Source organism: Botrytis cinerea, chromosome 12, assembly GCF_000143535.2.
Source record: "Botrytis cinerea B05.10 chromosome 12, complete sequence".
In the NCBI taxonomy this organism is placed as follows: domain Eukaryota; kingdom Fungi; phylum Ascomycota; class Leotiomycetes; order Helotiales; family Sclerotiniaceae; genus Botrytis; species Botrytis cinerea.
In genome coordinates this window covers 856,816-869,646 of record NC_037321.1, presented here as the reverse complement: position 1 = coordinate 869,646, position 12,831 = coordinate 856,816, and the positions used below count along the sequence as shown (strand labels likewise).

Sequence of the window (12,831 nt, the reverse complement as noted above, 5' to 3'; positions counted from 1 at the left end):
TCCCCGCTGTCACGGCATGAAGGTGGATCGGCCCGTGCAGAAGCTTGGGCTGAATGATCCTTGGCATTGCCGAGGTAAGAAGTAGTCAAGATCTTCCGGATATCGCATCGGCGTTTGGAGTAGCACCGAGATATTTGGACTCTGATAGATTGTTGGGAATCTGTTGGATTGCGGTGGTTGATTGATAGATGCTTCTTTAAATAGACGCTGGAAAAGTAAAGATTTCAGAGACGAGATTACCTGTGAGAAAATGCTAAGCGAGATTTGAGTAGCAATAATCATATAGGTACGTGTGAGGTCCGACGCTAAAATTCTTGGTTGCTACATTGGCCCGTAGACCCGAGTGACAACTACTGGAACTTTAATTATCCATTTGTCCGCATTATTAAGCGCCCCGTTGAAGAAGCTCGCAGGTTTCTTGGAATGTTTTAGATCTCAAGGTATTTTCCGCTCTAGGCTCGTGTTATTTGCTAGTTTTGTTTCGGAAAATGATACCTGGTTTGATAGCTGGCTCCAGATGATACTTGGCTACATTCTTGGCTTTTCTTACTTTGCTCTATCGTAATTTTGTGTTGTTGTGTGAAGATTTTAAGTTTGACCAAGATGTGGCTTCTTCACGCGGTAGACCTATAGCTTTGCTTTCTCTATTGGAGTTTTCCCTTGAAAGCTTGCACCTAAATCGGCGCCGTTGCTTCCTTGAACATCCACCGTCGAAGTAGAGATCGGTGGAGGGAAAGTCTCCAAAGTCCCATCCACTTGGCTCTTCACTCTCTTTTCCATTACCTCAATCCACTCTTTAACACACTGTACCAATCCCTCAATTTCCTCGAAAGAATTTCCAGCATGTAAACAAACTCTCACCCTTTCGCTTCCCTTCTTGACTGTCGGACTCATTATTGGCCTTACGTTATAACCCGATTTTTGACAAAAAGCGGCTAGATCTCTGGGTTCAGGTGTTTGAAGAGAAAATATGGGTGTCCAATTTAGATCCTCCGTGTATGGTTTGGGGTTTTGGCGTTGTGGTTTGAGGTAGAGGGAATGAGGAAGTTGGGAAAGTAAGTACGTGAAATGATGTGAGAGAGAACGAACATGAGATTGGAGGGGGCCTGTGGAGGAGGATAGAAGAAGAGAGTAAGCTGAGGCGATTAGAAGGAGAGAGGGCGTGGAGAGAGAAGTGCTGTAAATGAGGGGTCGTGCGTAGTTGAGGAGGTAATGACGTGTTAATGGGGTAGTTAGAATAATAGCTATTTTTTCTTTAGTATATTCATCATTAGGTGGCGAGATTGAGTGTACAGTGGGAAATCCATTGAAAAGGAGAGGTGAATAACATACCACCATTTCCTGCAAGTGCCTTTCCAAAAGTATGTAGCCTCGCGAATATCTTTTTCTCCAGCCCTAGTTCAGAAACGAGTCCTCGACCGCTTGGTCCATAAACACCAGTCGAATGTGCTTCATCTACCACAATATATCCTCTTCCTCTTTCAGTAATTCCCCCCAACCCAAAAATATCCTCGACAGTGTCGACCACAGAGCGTAGCGGACATAGATCTCCATCCATACTATATAAACTCTCCACCGCCACGAATACATTTCTCTTCCCCCCTTCTAGATTTAGAATATCCAGAATCCTCCGCAAATCGCATACGTTGTTATGTTCAAAGGCAATGAACTTGCTAGAACGTGACCCTCTCATTCCTTCATGCACACTAGCATGAATTTGTTCATCGTAGACGATGACATCTTCTTTTTGAGGAACACAAGCAAAAAATGCAGAATTGGCATCAAAACCTGAGTTGAAAAGAAGAGCACCAGAACCGAGATATGGAGAGCGATGAAAGGTAGAAATTTGGGATTCGAGGTCAAGTGCGAGGGGAGAATTGCCGGTTAAGAGACGAGACCCTGTACTACCTAAAGTTGGCGGGGTTGGTTTCGAAGATGACGAGGACTCCACGCATGTTGTAGATGATAAATGAGATTGGAGAAGTGAGAGATATTCATTATGTAGAAGTGTGGATGTTGAGAGTGAGAGAAAATCGTTAGATGAGAAGTCGATTGGTGTAACACCAGATGTAGTTTGTATGGTAGATGGCAATGATAGATTTCTGAGCGAGGATTTCAGAGCTCGGCGTTTGAGTGCCGAGGTCATGGATTCTTCCAGTGTAGGCATTTTTGGTTTGCTATGAGATAAATGTGTGTGTGTGTGATTAGAACTGTGGTAACATTGTACAGCTGGATACAGGTAAAGAGATGATATGATTTGATACGTGAGTCATTATTTCTCGACTCGGGTCCGTTCTTTAAGAATTGTTGAAGTTTGCCGAGAGTTCATTTTGCATTAGCTGGTGACAAGCTGTACCCATAACCGATACATTCACAGAATTGATGAATACGTGCCAGCATGGATATTTCCCGCAGATCATATTAGCATGGTTTGAAGCTATTGTGGAGATAGCTCAGGGGTAAATGCTAAGATTAGCCAATTGGATAAACAATTATTAGTCATTCATGCAAGCGACCCCACCATGCTTTACTCACCCCTCATTGTTCGAATTTGAACCAGCAATTGACTCAACTCCGAGCTTCTTTTCACTTGTTCGACTGTTCTCTTCCTCTCCCTTTTGTCAAAATGTATAAACCACCACCCTCTCTCCTTTCACGCTCGCTTCCTGTCTACCATCTAACGGCATCCAACACATCTTTAGGAAAGACTATCTTTTCGACACTTCTCTGTCGACAACTTCTCGCCAAAAAGCAAACCCCATATTATTTGAAGCCTGTTTCGACAGGACCATTGAGTGAAGCTGATGATATACATATTGAGAAATTTGCAAAGGGGTCGAAAATAGCATGCCTATTCAGATATGGGGAAGCTGTTAGTCCGCATATCGCGGCAAGGGGTGTGAAGGTGTGTTTGGTGAATTTTTCTTAAATCCCGGAGAGATTAAATATTAGTTCCATTTCCTGAATGTTGGTTTTCTATTTCTAAATGGTGCCGCTTGGTTTTGATGGTTGAAAAGAATGAATGATCGAGGAATCTCCCTTCGCTAACTTGAAAACACGTGCAGCCTCCAAATGATCACGAGATTGTCACAGCAATCTCAGATCAAGTTCAGAAATGGACAAAAAGTAGTGAAAAGAAAGGAAAAGGAATGGTCATAGTAGAAGGTGCTGGTGGTGTACATTCACCAACACCTTCTGGTACGAGTCAAGTAGATGCATTAAGACCTTTGAGAATGCCAGTTTTTCTGGTCGGTGATCCGAAATTAGGCGGGATCTCTGCAACGATTAGTGCTTGGGAAAGTAAGTGAACGTTCCTGCCCAGACAAATTTGAAGGAAACCCTAAAATCACTCTTGAAGATTGTACTGGTCTAATGATGATATAGGTTTGCATCTCCGAGGTTATGACGTAGACTCCGTCTTGATATTCCAGGAAGAGAAGTACGGAAATTATGCATATCTATCCAAATACTTTCAAGAAAAGGGTGTAAACACAACAATTATCCCGCCTCCACCAGAACAAATACCAAATCTCCAGGAAGATGAAGAATCCATGGCATCTTACTACTCGAGCGTTGCTCAATCCGGTGAGATCGAAGCTTTACTGGAAGCTTCCAGTCAACGAAATATAGCACGAATTGAAGATTTGGAACAAATGGCCACAAAAGCTCACGAAAAGATATGGTATCCATTCACTCAAATGAAGCATCTGTCAGCGAAAACAATTCTCCCTATAGATTCCGCATATGGAGATTACTTCCAAACTCTGTCAACCCAACACGAATCCAGAGCTCAAGAGCCAGCCCGAGGAAATCTCCTTACGCCCACATTAGATGGTTCAGGATCCTGGTGGACCCAAGGTTTAGGCCACGGAAATCCTGCTCTGTCCCTAGCCGCAGCCTATGCATCAGGTCGTTATGGACACTGCATCTTCGCATCCACCATCCATGCACCCTCTCTCAAACTCGCTGGGCATCTCCTCACTAATCTCAAAAATCCTCGTCTTTCTCGAGTTTTTTACTCTGACAACGGTAGCACCGGCATGGAAGTTGCTGTTAAAATGGCTCTGACTGCTGCTAGTAAGCATTACAGTTGGGGAAACAATCCCGAGACGAGTAGACAGGTTGGAATCATCGGGTTGAAAGGCAGTTACCATGGAGATACTATTGGAGCTATGGATTTAAGTGAAGGAAGCGTATATAACGAAAAGGTGCATTGGTACAAAGGAAGAGGGTTATGGTTCGATGTACCAAAAGCCTGGATGAAAGATGGGAAATGGGTAGTTTATGATGGATCCGGCCAGAACACTGAGGAGACATATGATGATTTGGGAAGTGTGTTCAGTTCGCAGAGAGATAGTAGCAAGCTCAAGAAGAAGTATGAACAAATTATTCTGGCCGAACTTCGAAAGGCAAATGAACAGGGGATGAGATTTGGTGCTTTGGTTTTGGAGCCAATTATCCTTGGGGCAGGTGGTATGCTATTCTGGTAAGTCATATGTCTAATTCTCTCCCAAGCTCCTTTCTGACAAAGACTACAGCGACCCCCTTTTCCAACGCACCTTAACAAACGTCATCCGCAACATTCCTGAGCAACTACTCGGTGAAGCCAACCCTCCTCCTGAAGGTCATGAGCCCTCCTCAACCCAATGGAGCGGACTTCCCGTCATCCACGACGAGGTATTCACAGGTCTTTACCGTCTTGGACACTTTAGTCCATCTACACTTCTACACACTCACCCAGATATCTCAGTTCACGCAAAATTATTAACCGGGGGTCTATTACCCCTTTGCACAACCGTCGCTAGCGAGAGTATCTACGAAGCATTCCTCGGCGACGAAAAAAGCGAAGCACTTCTACACGGACATAGTTACACCGGCCATGCTGTTGGCTGCGAAGTCGCACGGGCAGGTCTGGAAACTATGGAAAAATTGGATAGCGATAAAACTGGCGCGTGGGAGGGATTTAGAAATGACTGGAATCCAGAAGCAGGAAAACTCGTTTCTAAATCTCCAACACGGGTGGATGACGCATATGAAAATAACCAGGTCTGGAGTATATGGAGTAAATCGTTTGTCACCTCAATCTCTCATCTGGAGTCGGTAGATGGAGTGATTGCTTTGGGTAGTGTGTTAGCTATCACTTTCAAGGATGAGCAAGGAGGAGGCTACACGTCAAGAGTCACAGAAACAGTGAGAGAAAATCTGTTAGATGGCAAGGTTGCGGGAACAGATGGAGGATGGAATATTCATGCGAGAATACTCGGGAATGTGGTGTATCTCATGGGAAGTCAAGTCATGACAGCAGAGCAGGTTAAGAGCATTCAAGATAGATTGGGGAGTATTATGGGGTTATGAGTTGATGAGGAGCAAGATTAAAAAGGTATAATCTACCCGAGTTAGCGATAAAATCAACACTATAAACTTCAGATATATTGGAAAGTCTGGTTGGTGAGATATATGTGAAACATGAAACTTCAGAGCTCAGCAGAATACTGTGCCAAAATCATCACTAACGAACAACGCAATCCTTGAATCATATAGCACGAGCCGAATCTTGGAATAATGTACGGGGTGCTTGCGCAAGCAAGACTGAATGAATGACTATATGAGTCGATTTACAATATTTTAATCATGTAGACTGTAGTGGACGTTAATCTTGGAAACACCGCACTTGAATGCTAGAAGCGAACAAATGTTGTTGAAATAACCAAAGGATATCAGTGATAATTGATGAAAATAGAAACTACGCCACGGCTCAAATGTGCTACATCTAACATTCATTATCAATTCGACAAACAATATCTAGATGCTTTTAGGAACCATAATCGAGACAGAACGATAGTAAGAGCATCCAATCTTCCCTCGGATATATTCAGAGGTCGTTTGTAAAAGGGGGAAACGTGAATATTTAAGACTTTCATACATATTGTATGTGCCCAATCTGGAGAAGCTACTTACTTAAGTCTGCTCTTCTAATAGTCAGATTAACTTCTGGTGATGCAAATGCTTGTTCGGGATTTGAGGCTTGAAGTTTTAATCTATGTACAATAACATCATAATCTCCCCGGTTATATCATGTCAATGTCCGAGTATCGAGTATAACATCGTCTTCAAGAGGCCTCGATCGCAAACAAAGCGTGTATCAAGCTCGATGCTCACTACGGTGCCCAAGTCCTCACATAAATCATCTTTCACACCGTCACTTATGACTTTGAATTTGGCGACTTGACTGGTATCCATTCGGAAGGCAATCATCGCAGCATCAACTGCCGCTTGTGCGTGAAGTGATTTTTTTCCTACCTCGACTTGATACATCAAGTCCAGCGAGTCCCAGCCCTGCAGATAAACGAAAGCAGATAAAGCGAGGTTTCTATCGTGGTAAGTGTTGTCATAGGAAAATTTTCTGCACTCATCTGCTGAAGTGACAAAGCACTCAGGAATACTTCTCATTAATGAGATCAGCGTGGGCGTTTGAATTGACGCGGTATTTTGGAGCGCTGTTCGACCATTAGTCATTATACCACAAATTTTACCTCGCTATGACTCTCACCTTCCATTATGGCGTACATCTGACGACCTCCAAGCCAAGGAGGCTGTGAACCGATTAGTTCCAAACTATCATTGCACGACCGGTCTGGGCAACACTTCGCCCACCAGTCTAATCTGATCTTTGTATGCAATGGATTCGTCACTCCTGGCTCGCAAAAATTACTGACGCTAGCAGCGAATAGACCTCCAAACATTGCGATTTGTAAATAGGGCAACATGGCTGTATATTCGGAATACACTGTGCGATTATTTCTTTTCGAATGAATCAAAACAAGGGATCTGAGAATGGACTTTCGATCAACCAGGCTGCGAATCTCTTCGACGGTCATCTCTCCTCTTTTCTTGCAAAGCTCAAATAATCCAAAAATTCCTTCTGTTTTGAAGGATTCATGAAACTCAGTACGATTCTCAGATGCTGTGGAACAAACATAGAGTCAGTACAGACTTTCGAGTAAACAGCTTCGAATTACATACTCTCAATAGCCCATTCGCCAATTTGACGGGCGACACCAGAGATGAGAAAATGAGGCTTAGGCTCAAAAATCTCCAGAGAAGAAGCAGCAGCGAGCTCAAAAACCAATCCAGGTAATGGCGTATGTTCGGTGTAGATATCGTACCTACACATAATAGAATTCAGTCTTCGTGATCGTTCATCTGCAATAAATATCAGATATATCTCTGGGGAAACTCACAAAGTTTTGCAAGTGGACGAAAGGTGAATGAAATCTTCGATGGTGTCAAGATATTGTGGAAGAAGCAATAAAAGGTCGATAGAGCCCTTCAAGAGCGGAAAAGAGTTTGCTTTATTCAAATTTGTCATTATTGCTGAGACTTCCGGGGAAGGTTTTGAAGAGTTATTTGTTGGTTGTAAAGAATAAGAGGAAGAGGAAGGATCTGCAGTAAGGTTTCTGTTAATCTTATCACTCTTTTGTTTGTTAAGGAGTAGTGAATTTTATTGACAAGGTAGAACCAGAGTGAATTTGGATTAGTCCAAGACCGGAGCATCTCATTGGCATTAAAATTTACTGGATTAGCCACTAAAATATGTATTGCCATATAGAAAATTTTCTACTTTCTTCTTGAGAGCCAGAGAACTTCCATGTCAATAAGATTACTACTAAACTTCTCAGCATGGAACCGCCATAGAGGATTTTCGAGTCCAAAACTCAAACTATGTGAACAGATTCATGCAAATCCTAATCTAAAATACCACTACTCTGACGGTACAGTTTTCCAAACCAATCATCTCACCCTCACCTAAACAATTTAGCAGAATTTATGTTTAGTCAAATAGGTAAGGCCATAATATGACGCCCAAAAATTTCTTAGAGTATCGATTGCACAAGGTTCGCTTGCCAGGCCTAACAAGTGGAACATAGAGTCAAATTTAGAACAACTTATTCAATGAAGACGATGTTGGAAAAACCATCCTGAGGCTTAATCAAGCTCAAAATATAATGAATTTCAATGTACCGCTAACTCATTATGAGATATATTCGCTTTGTCACACAAGCGACCATGAAAATCAGAACTCTGTAGCCTCTTAGCCGATGTATCTCAATCAGTTTTTTGCTCACCCAAACACACATCAAGAATAATCACCAAAAACACCAAAAGCATCCAAACTTCTCATAGCTCCGGCCAATGACACGCATCCGTTACCTTCTTCTGTTCCACTCTCATACTCCTCCTTACCACAGCCATCAACCCCAACGGCACCAGAAGATCCTCTCCCAACCCTGGTTCCATCACTGTAACCCCATCAGTAGTCCACTCATATTCTCTCCTCCTCACACAAACTTCCAGTCCATCATTTCCTCCATACCCAAAACTCGCAGTTCTCATGACTTCCTCCCTATTACTAACTCTGCTCCAAGTACTCCAAGTTTTCCGACTATCCTCAGTTGGCTTTCGGAAAACCCTCATGAGACTTTGATATACACAATGTTTCTCGAAGAGTCCCCACAAGGGAATATGTAAATCCAACTCGGGAAGTACAAGCTCCATGTTCTCAGAATCGGTAGCTGTCCATGTTCCATTGCGTACATCCCGAAGATTTTGAATTGCGATCTCGAAATTGGGAATTAGATGGGCGGTTTTGTTTGAGTCATAGATTTCTCCTGGCTTGAGGCGGTCAAATAAAGCTCCTCCTTTGTAGAAAGAAGAACTGGGATCTTCAGAGTCGATTACTATGATTCCTTCTTTCAGACGCCAAGAGCGATGCAAGAGATCAAAATCCTTATGTATGGGTTTGTCGCCGAATTTCCCCATGATGCGCCAGAATTGATCGAATGGTTCACTGCTTGATGATTTTTGGTTGTGTAGAATTGTATTGTTTATTCTGGTGATATTGAAGAGATCAGTACCAGATTTGTATGATTCATAATCTTTCCAGGAGGCATAACGGTATGTACCAGGCGTTTGAGTGTAAAAATAGTCAAGGGGAAATCTTGTGTCTTTTGTTGTTCTGTTATGAAGGCCGAAGTAATCGACAGATGGGTCAGAGAGTTTGACACGTGTGTCGAAGCTATCGCATGTGCCACTCGTTTGAACCATCCAGTAGCGGCCTGGTCCAAAGAATAATCTGCGAGTACGTCAGTTGTAGAGAAGGGAGAGGGATCAAAAAGAAATACCTACACCGCTGGAACACAAAAGACAAAAATAATGAATATAGCACCCAAGATAGTAAAAACCACCTTGGCAGTGATGACTTTCGTCTTTCTCCATGAGATATAAGAAGGTGTCGGCAATTGTCTCGATGCACTGAAACCTAGACAGATCCTCAAACACCGATTAATGCCGCGCAAAGCTGTGCCCCAGAGAGAAAATTTAATCGGAAAGAGAGCAGCAGCAGCTACGAAACAGAAACTTTGCTCTTGCGTACGCAGGTTCCCTTCCGTGAATTTTTGATTTTCGAGCGGTTTTGTAAATCGCCGAACACGATTTACGGCCCAGAAAATTTCAAAAGAACCAAAAACTAAGGCGAAAAGTATGAGAGACCAAAGATTTTTTAAGGGAAAGCCAATTGAATCAAGAAATTGTTCCCGAATGTCATTTGATCTGTCGTCTAAAGCTGTTCGGTGTGGACTTGCAAGGTCTTGAGGAATCTCCTGTCCGCAGTTATCTGTGCATTCATTTTTGACGCATGGTCCAGGATGACATATTGCTGAGCATATATACGTGGGGCAGTTGAGACGAGTACCACAACGCTTTTTTTGTGAACAAGATTGACCACAGCTACCTGCGTGAATCCTCATAGTTTTGGAATTATGTTTTCTACACCAGCAAGACGGAAGCGGGAGGCTGCTATGTTCAAGCATGCATGTGGGACAATTCCAGCAGTTATTTCGTGATTGGGCCGATCTCATGGCCCAGGGAATAACACAGCCAGGATGATAGGCGTAATAGCAGCGATGACAGTGCCAGATCTCCGCTATGTCAGCTCTAAAATTATTGTGGCAGAAGGGACACATATATCTAACAATTCAGTTTAGCTAATGAATGGTTGAAGAAGGGAGACGACTTTGAAGTCCAGAATGACGTCATACAAAGAGATACATACACTCCAGTCTCAATCTCATGCAAAATTTGATTGGCCCTTGGAGGAGTCAAGGGTACCCCGTTGGCATCTACTACGTTAAGTTCTATTGATTGTCTTGAAGACTGTCGAACTTGTGGTGTTTTTCGAAAGTAACTAGTAATGTATTCTGCAAGTCCTTTTGCCATCTTGAGGTGTTGCGATTTGATACGTTTAATCGATAATGCGAAGAATTTCCTATTAATTAGTATCCAAATATGCAACAATTAATTATTTATACATGAATATTAATGACCGATACAACGATCGTAAACAAATAAGTGGTCATGAGTCGGATTCAGGAAAAGACAAAACAAAAGAATAGGGATGAAAAGGTGGTTAAGCGAGGAAAGTGCGAGGATCTAGAATTGATGACTGAAAACAGCAAGTGTTTATGAGTTGACAGCCATGTATTAGCAGGCTGGTAGGTCATGGTCATACGAAATTTCAAACTGTCTTTCTACATTTCTGAGGTTATACAGTTACATGCTCGCCCTTTCCGTGTTTATCCCTAATGATGGATGGGTTAGAGATGGAATAAGCTAACGATAGTGTGATATATCAGTATGAAAATGGAAAGAGGGATTGATTTTAGGTTAATTTTTAATTTTTTATGTACGATAGCGATACTATTTGGATGATATTTGTGAAGAATAACGAATCTTGTTATTAGTGCAAAGTTTTTTGCGTCACGAGAAAGAAAGGATCATTTGAAAGCGAAAAGAAGCGAAGGTTGTTTGGGTGAAATTATTGATGATATAAAATTAGAAGCAGAAGAAGAGAAATTGCTTACTGGTTAATGTGAAATTAATAAGAAGGGTGAAGCCATAGGATGATAGGGAGAAACCCGTCATCTTGACGCACTTCCACCTCAAAAAACCAATGATCCCGATTCTAATGTATCCATGCTACTGCTGCTAGTGCTATCACCGTCGCTGCTGTCGTCAATCATTTTCCCTGCAGCCCTGGCTGCATCTCTAGCCTTCTTCTCCTCAGCCTTTCTCTTTTTGGTCGCCTTCTTTCTCTCAGCTTCCTTCTCCTCAATAGGTCGTAACTTTTCAACTTTCACTCTGTAGAATTCAACGGTTGATTGTGGGAAACCAATCTCCTTGAAGAGGTCTTCTATCGACGAATCTTTGGAATCAATGTGTTGCGAAAGAAAGATTTTTAAATCTTGACGTTTGATCCTGTGAGCCCAGCTCACCAACTCAACAACAAAACTAACCCAGTTCAAGACGGTCTCTGAATCCATACTTCCTTCATGTACTCGGAACTCTATAGTTCTCTTAACGGGATGCGCGAAAGGTTGGAGAAGATTTTGAAGTTGGAAACCCATGCGGGTGAAATAGTCATATCCATTGAACATAGCCACAACTTCGTTGATCTCAGATGTACCGAGAAGGACATCGAGTAAATTCCCTTCGAATCCGAAAACACCAAGATGGGAGTGCTTACGTAGGGATCTACAATGGAAACCATTGTTCCTTGACTTCCGAAGAAGGGTGAGAATCTGAGACTCAAAAATCCAAATAGTTGCCATGAGGTATTGGAACGGTTGAAAAGACAATCCTTCAATTCCGTTGCCAACATGAACGTGAAGACCACATGAGTGGTTGACAATAACATCGAAATGCTTCTTGAGAGCAGTTAGGATTTTGTGGATATCCTTCAAGGCTTTCGCACCGAATTTCATGACTGGTGTTATCAACTCAAGCTCGACGAACATTGAAGAACTGTCTGCCTTTTCTTCCACCTCAAAATGTACAGTGGAATCCGAGCCAAGGGCCCATGTATTGAATAAGTCTGCTTGGTATATCTTATTTGGATCTTTATTCGGGTTGAAAAAATCGGGAGAATCCTGGTCAATCTCTGCTTCTGTCAAATGCTTAAGCCCAGTTTCAGCAACTAAAGTCTCTTTGATTAGAGCATAAATCTTAGCTAGGCCAAGCTTCGTGTATTCGGGAGATAGTTCTTCTTTAAAGCGAACGCCAAACTCAAATTCTACTCCAAAGGTGAAATCGGTAGAGAGACGTGGTGTAGGCATGTTGACTAACCTTTTGATATGATATGCCGCTATTAAGTGGTAGGCTTACTACTGTAGTTCGCTTGATTGTGATTTACTGGTAGCCGATGGAATGCTGCACGTCTGTGAATAGAGACTCGAGAGGGGTTATCTTTGGATAATAGGTTTGTTCTGTCCTTGTATTGACTCTCCATTTTGTATGCTCGATTCTCCGTTTGTCAAAATTTAAGAGAACAAGCAAAATCGTCTTCAAGAACCTATCAGATGCACGACGTTAAAAGATGGAAACAAAGAAATCCTGTTGTGCTGTTGTTTGCCAACAATGCCTTTGTAGCGAGTGCCCATTCAGACTGATAATAGTCAAATCGAACACCTCAATGTAGGTGTATGATTGAAAACCTAGTCGTCATCATCGACTCGTCGCGGTAAGGTTAATCTCAAGATGACGAGTTCAGACAGCCCCAAATCCAAAAATTCTGTTGTGCTATTGTCATTCCAACAACGTCCATGTATCAAATGCGTCATCTCTCGTCAGAATCGAGGCTTGACGTGTATGACTAGTAGCCGATAGGAGGCTCCTCGACGTTGAAGCTGTTTGGTAGTTTGGTGGTGGTTGTTGTGCAATCAGCAATAATTCAAGAGCGGTCATAATTCCGTGAGGTTAGAAGCATGTGCCGGGAGA

The 12,831-nt window shown here is 42.5% G+C and overlaps 5 protein-coding genes across 10 annotated transcripts; 1 reads left to right on the top strand and 4 right to left on the bottom strand.

Annotated features, from left to right (window-relative positions):
- Positions 1 to 54: 54 nt before the first annotated feature.
- On the bottom strand, positions 55 to 2,358 carry BCIN_12g02440 (hypothetical protein). Of its 2 annotated transcripts, none has more exons than XM_024696316.1 (2): positions 1,333 to 2,358; positions 55 to 1,244 (listed from the first exon to the last, which is right to left on the bottom strand). In XM_024696316.1, the coding sequence occupies exons 1-2, from the start codon at positions 2,165 to 2,167 to the stop codon at positions 628 to 630; spliced, it is 1,452 nt and encodes a 483-aa protein (XP_024552124.1). In that variant the 5' UTR covers positions 2,168 to 2,358; the 3' UTR covers positions 55 to 627. The 2 variants fall into 2 exon arrangements, with proteins under 2 accessions (XP_024552124.1, XP_024552125.1); XM_024696317.1 differs by having other exon boundaries at positions 1,336 to 2,358.
- Positions 2,359 to 2,565: 207 nt separating this feature from the next.
- Positions 2,566 to 5,426, top strand: BCIN_12g02430 (hypothetical protein). The gene is made up of 4 exons (XM_001558049.2): positions 2,566 to 2,905; positions 3,066 to 3,300; positions 3,385 to 4,486; positions 4,539 to 5,426. Exons 1-4 carry the CDS (start codon positions 2,627 to 2,629, stop codon positions 5,353 to 5,355), a joined length of 2,433 nt encoding a protein of 810 aa, XP_001558099.2. The 5' UTR covers positions 2,566 to 2,626; the 3' UTR covers positions 5,356 to 5,426.
- A 458-nt stretch (positions 5,427 to 5,884) lies between these two features.
- Positions 5,885 to 7,385, bottom strand: BCIN_12g02420 (hypothetical protein). The gene is made up of 4 exons (XM_024696315.1): positions 7,242 to 7,385; positions 7,024 to 7,166; positions 6,551 to 6,964; positions 5,885 to 6,497 (listed from the first exon to the last, which is right to left on the bottom strand). The coding sequence occupies exons 1-4, from the start codon at positions 7,367 to 7,369 to the stop codon at positions 6,079 to 6,081; spliced, it is 1,104 nt and encodes a 367-aa protein (XP_024552123.1). The 5' UTR covers positions 7,370 to 7,385; the 3' UTR covers positions 5,885 to 6,078.
- Positions 7,386 to 8,022: 637 nt separating this feature from the next.
- On the bottom strand, positions 8,023 to 10,413 carry BCIN_12g02410 (hypothetical protein). Of its 2 annotated transcripts, XM_024696313.1 has the most exons (3): positions 10,112 to 10,413; positions 9,187 to 10,026; positions 8,023 to 9,133 (listed from the first exon to the last, which is right to left on the bottom strand). In XM_024696313.1, the coding sequence occupies exons 1-3, from the start codon at positions 10,273 to 10,275 to the stop codon at positions 8,179 to 8,181; spliced, it is 1,959 nt and encodes a 652-aa protein (XP_024552122.1). In that variant the 5' UTR covers positions 10,276 to 10,413; the 3' UTR covers positions 8,023 to 8,178. The 2 variants fall into 2 exon arrangements, with proteins under 2 accessions (XP_024552122.1, XP_024552121.1); XM_024696314.1 differs by lacking the exon at positions 8,023 to 9,133 and having other exon boundaries at positions 9,675 to 10,026; positions 10,098 to 10,413.
- A 66-nt stretch (positions 10,414 to 10,479) lies between these two features.
- Positions 10,480 to 12,730, bottom strand: BCIN_12g02400 (hypothetical protein). 4 transcript variants are annotated; one of them, XM_024696310.1, is made up of 3 exons: positions 12,181 to 12,730; positions 10,920 to 12,127; positions 10,480 to 10,637 (listed from the first exon to the last, which is right to left on the bottom strand). In XM_024696310.1, the coding sequence occupies exon 2, from the start codon at positions 11,850 to 11,852 to the stop codon at positions 10,998 to 11,000; it is 855 nt and encodes a 284-aa protein (XP_024552120.1). In that variant the 5' UTR covers positions 11,853 to 12,127; positions 12,181 to 12,730; the 3' UTR covers positions 10,480 to 10,637; positions 10,920 to 10,997. The 4 variants fall into 4 exon arrangements, with proteins under 4 accessions (XP_024552120.1, XP_024552118.1, XP_024552117.1 ...); XM_024696312.1 differs by lacking the exon at positions 10,480 to 10,637 and having other exon boundaries at positions 10,713 to 11,762; positions 11,810 to 12,127; XM_024696309.1 differs by lacking the exon at positions 10,480 to 10,637 and having other exon boundaries at positions 10,713 to 12,127.
- Positions 12,731 to 12,831: the final 101 nt, after the last annotated feature.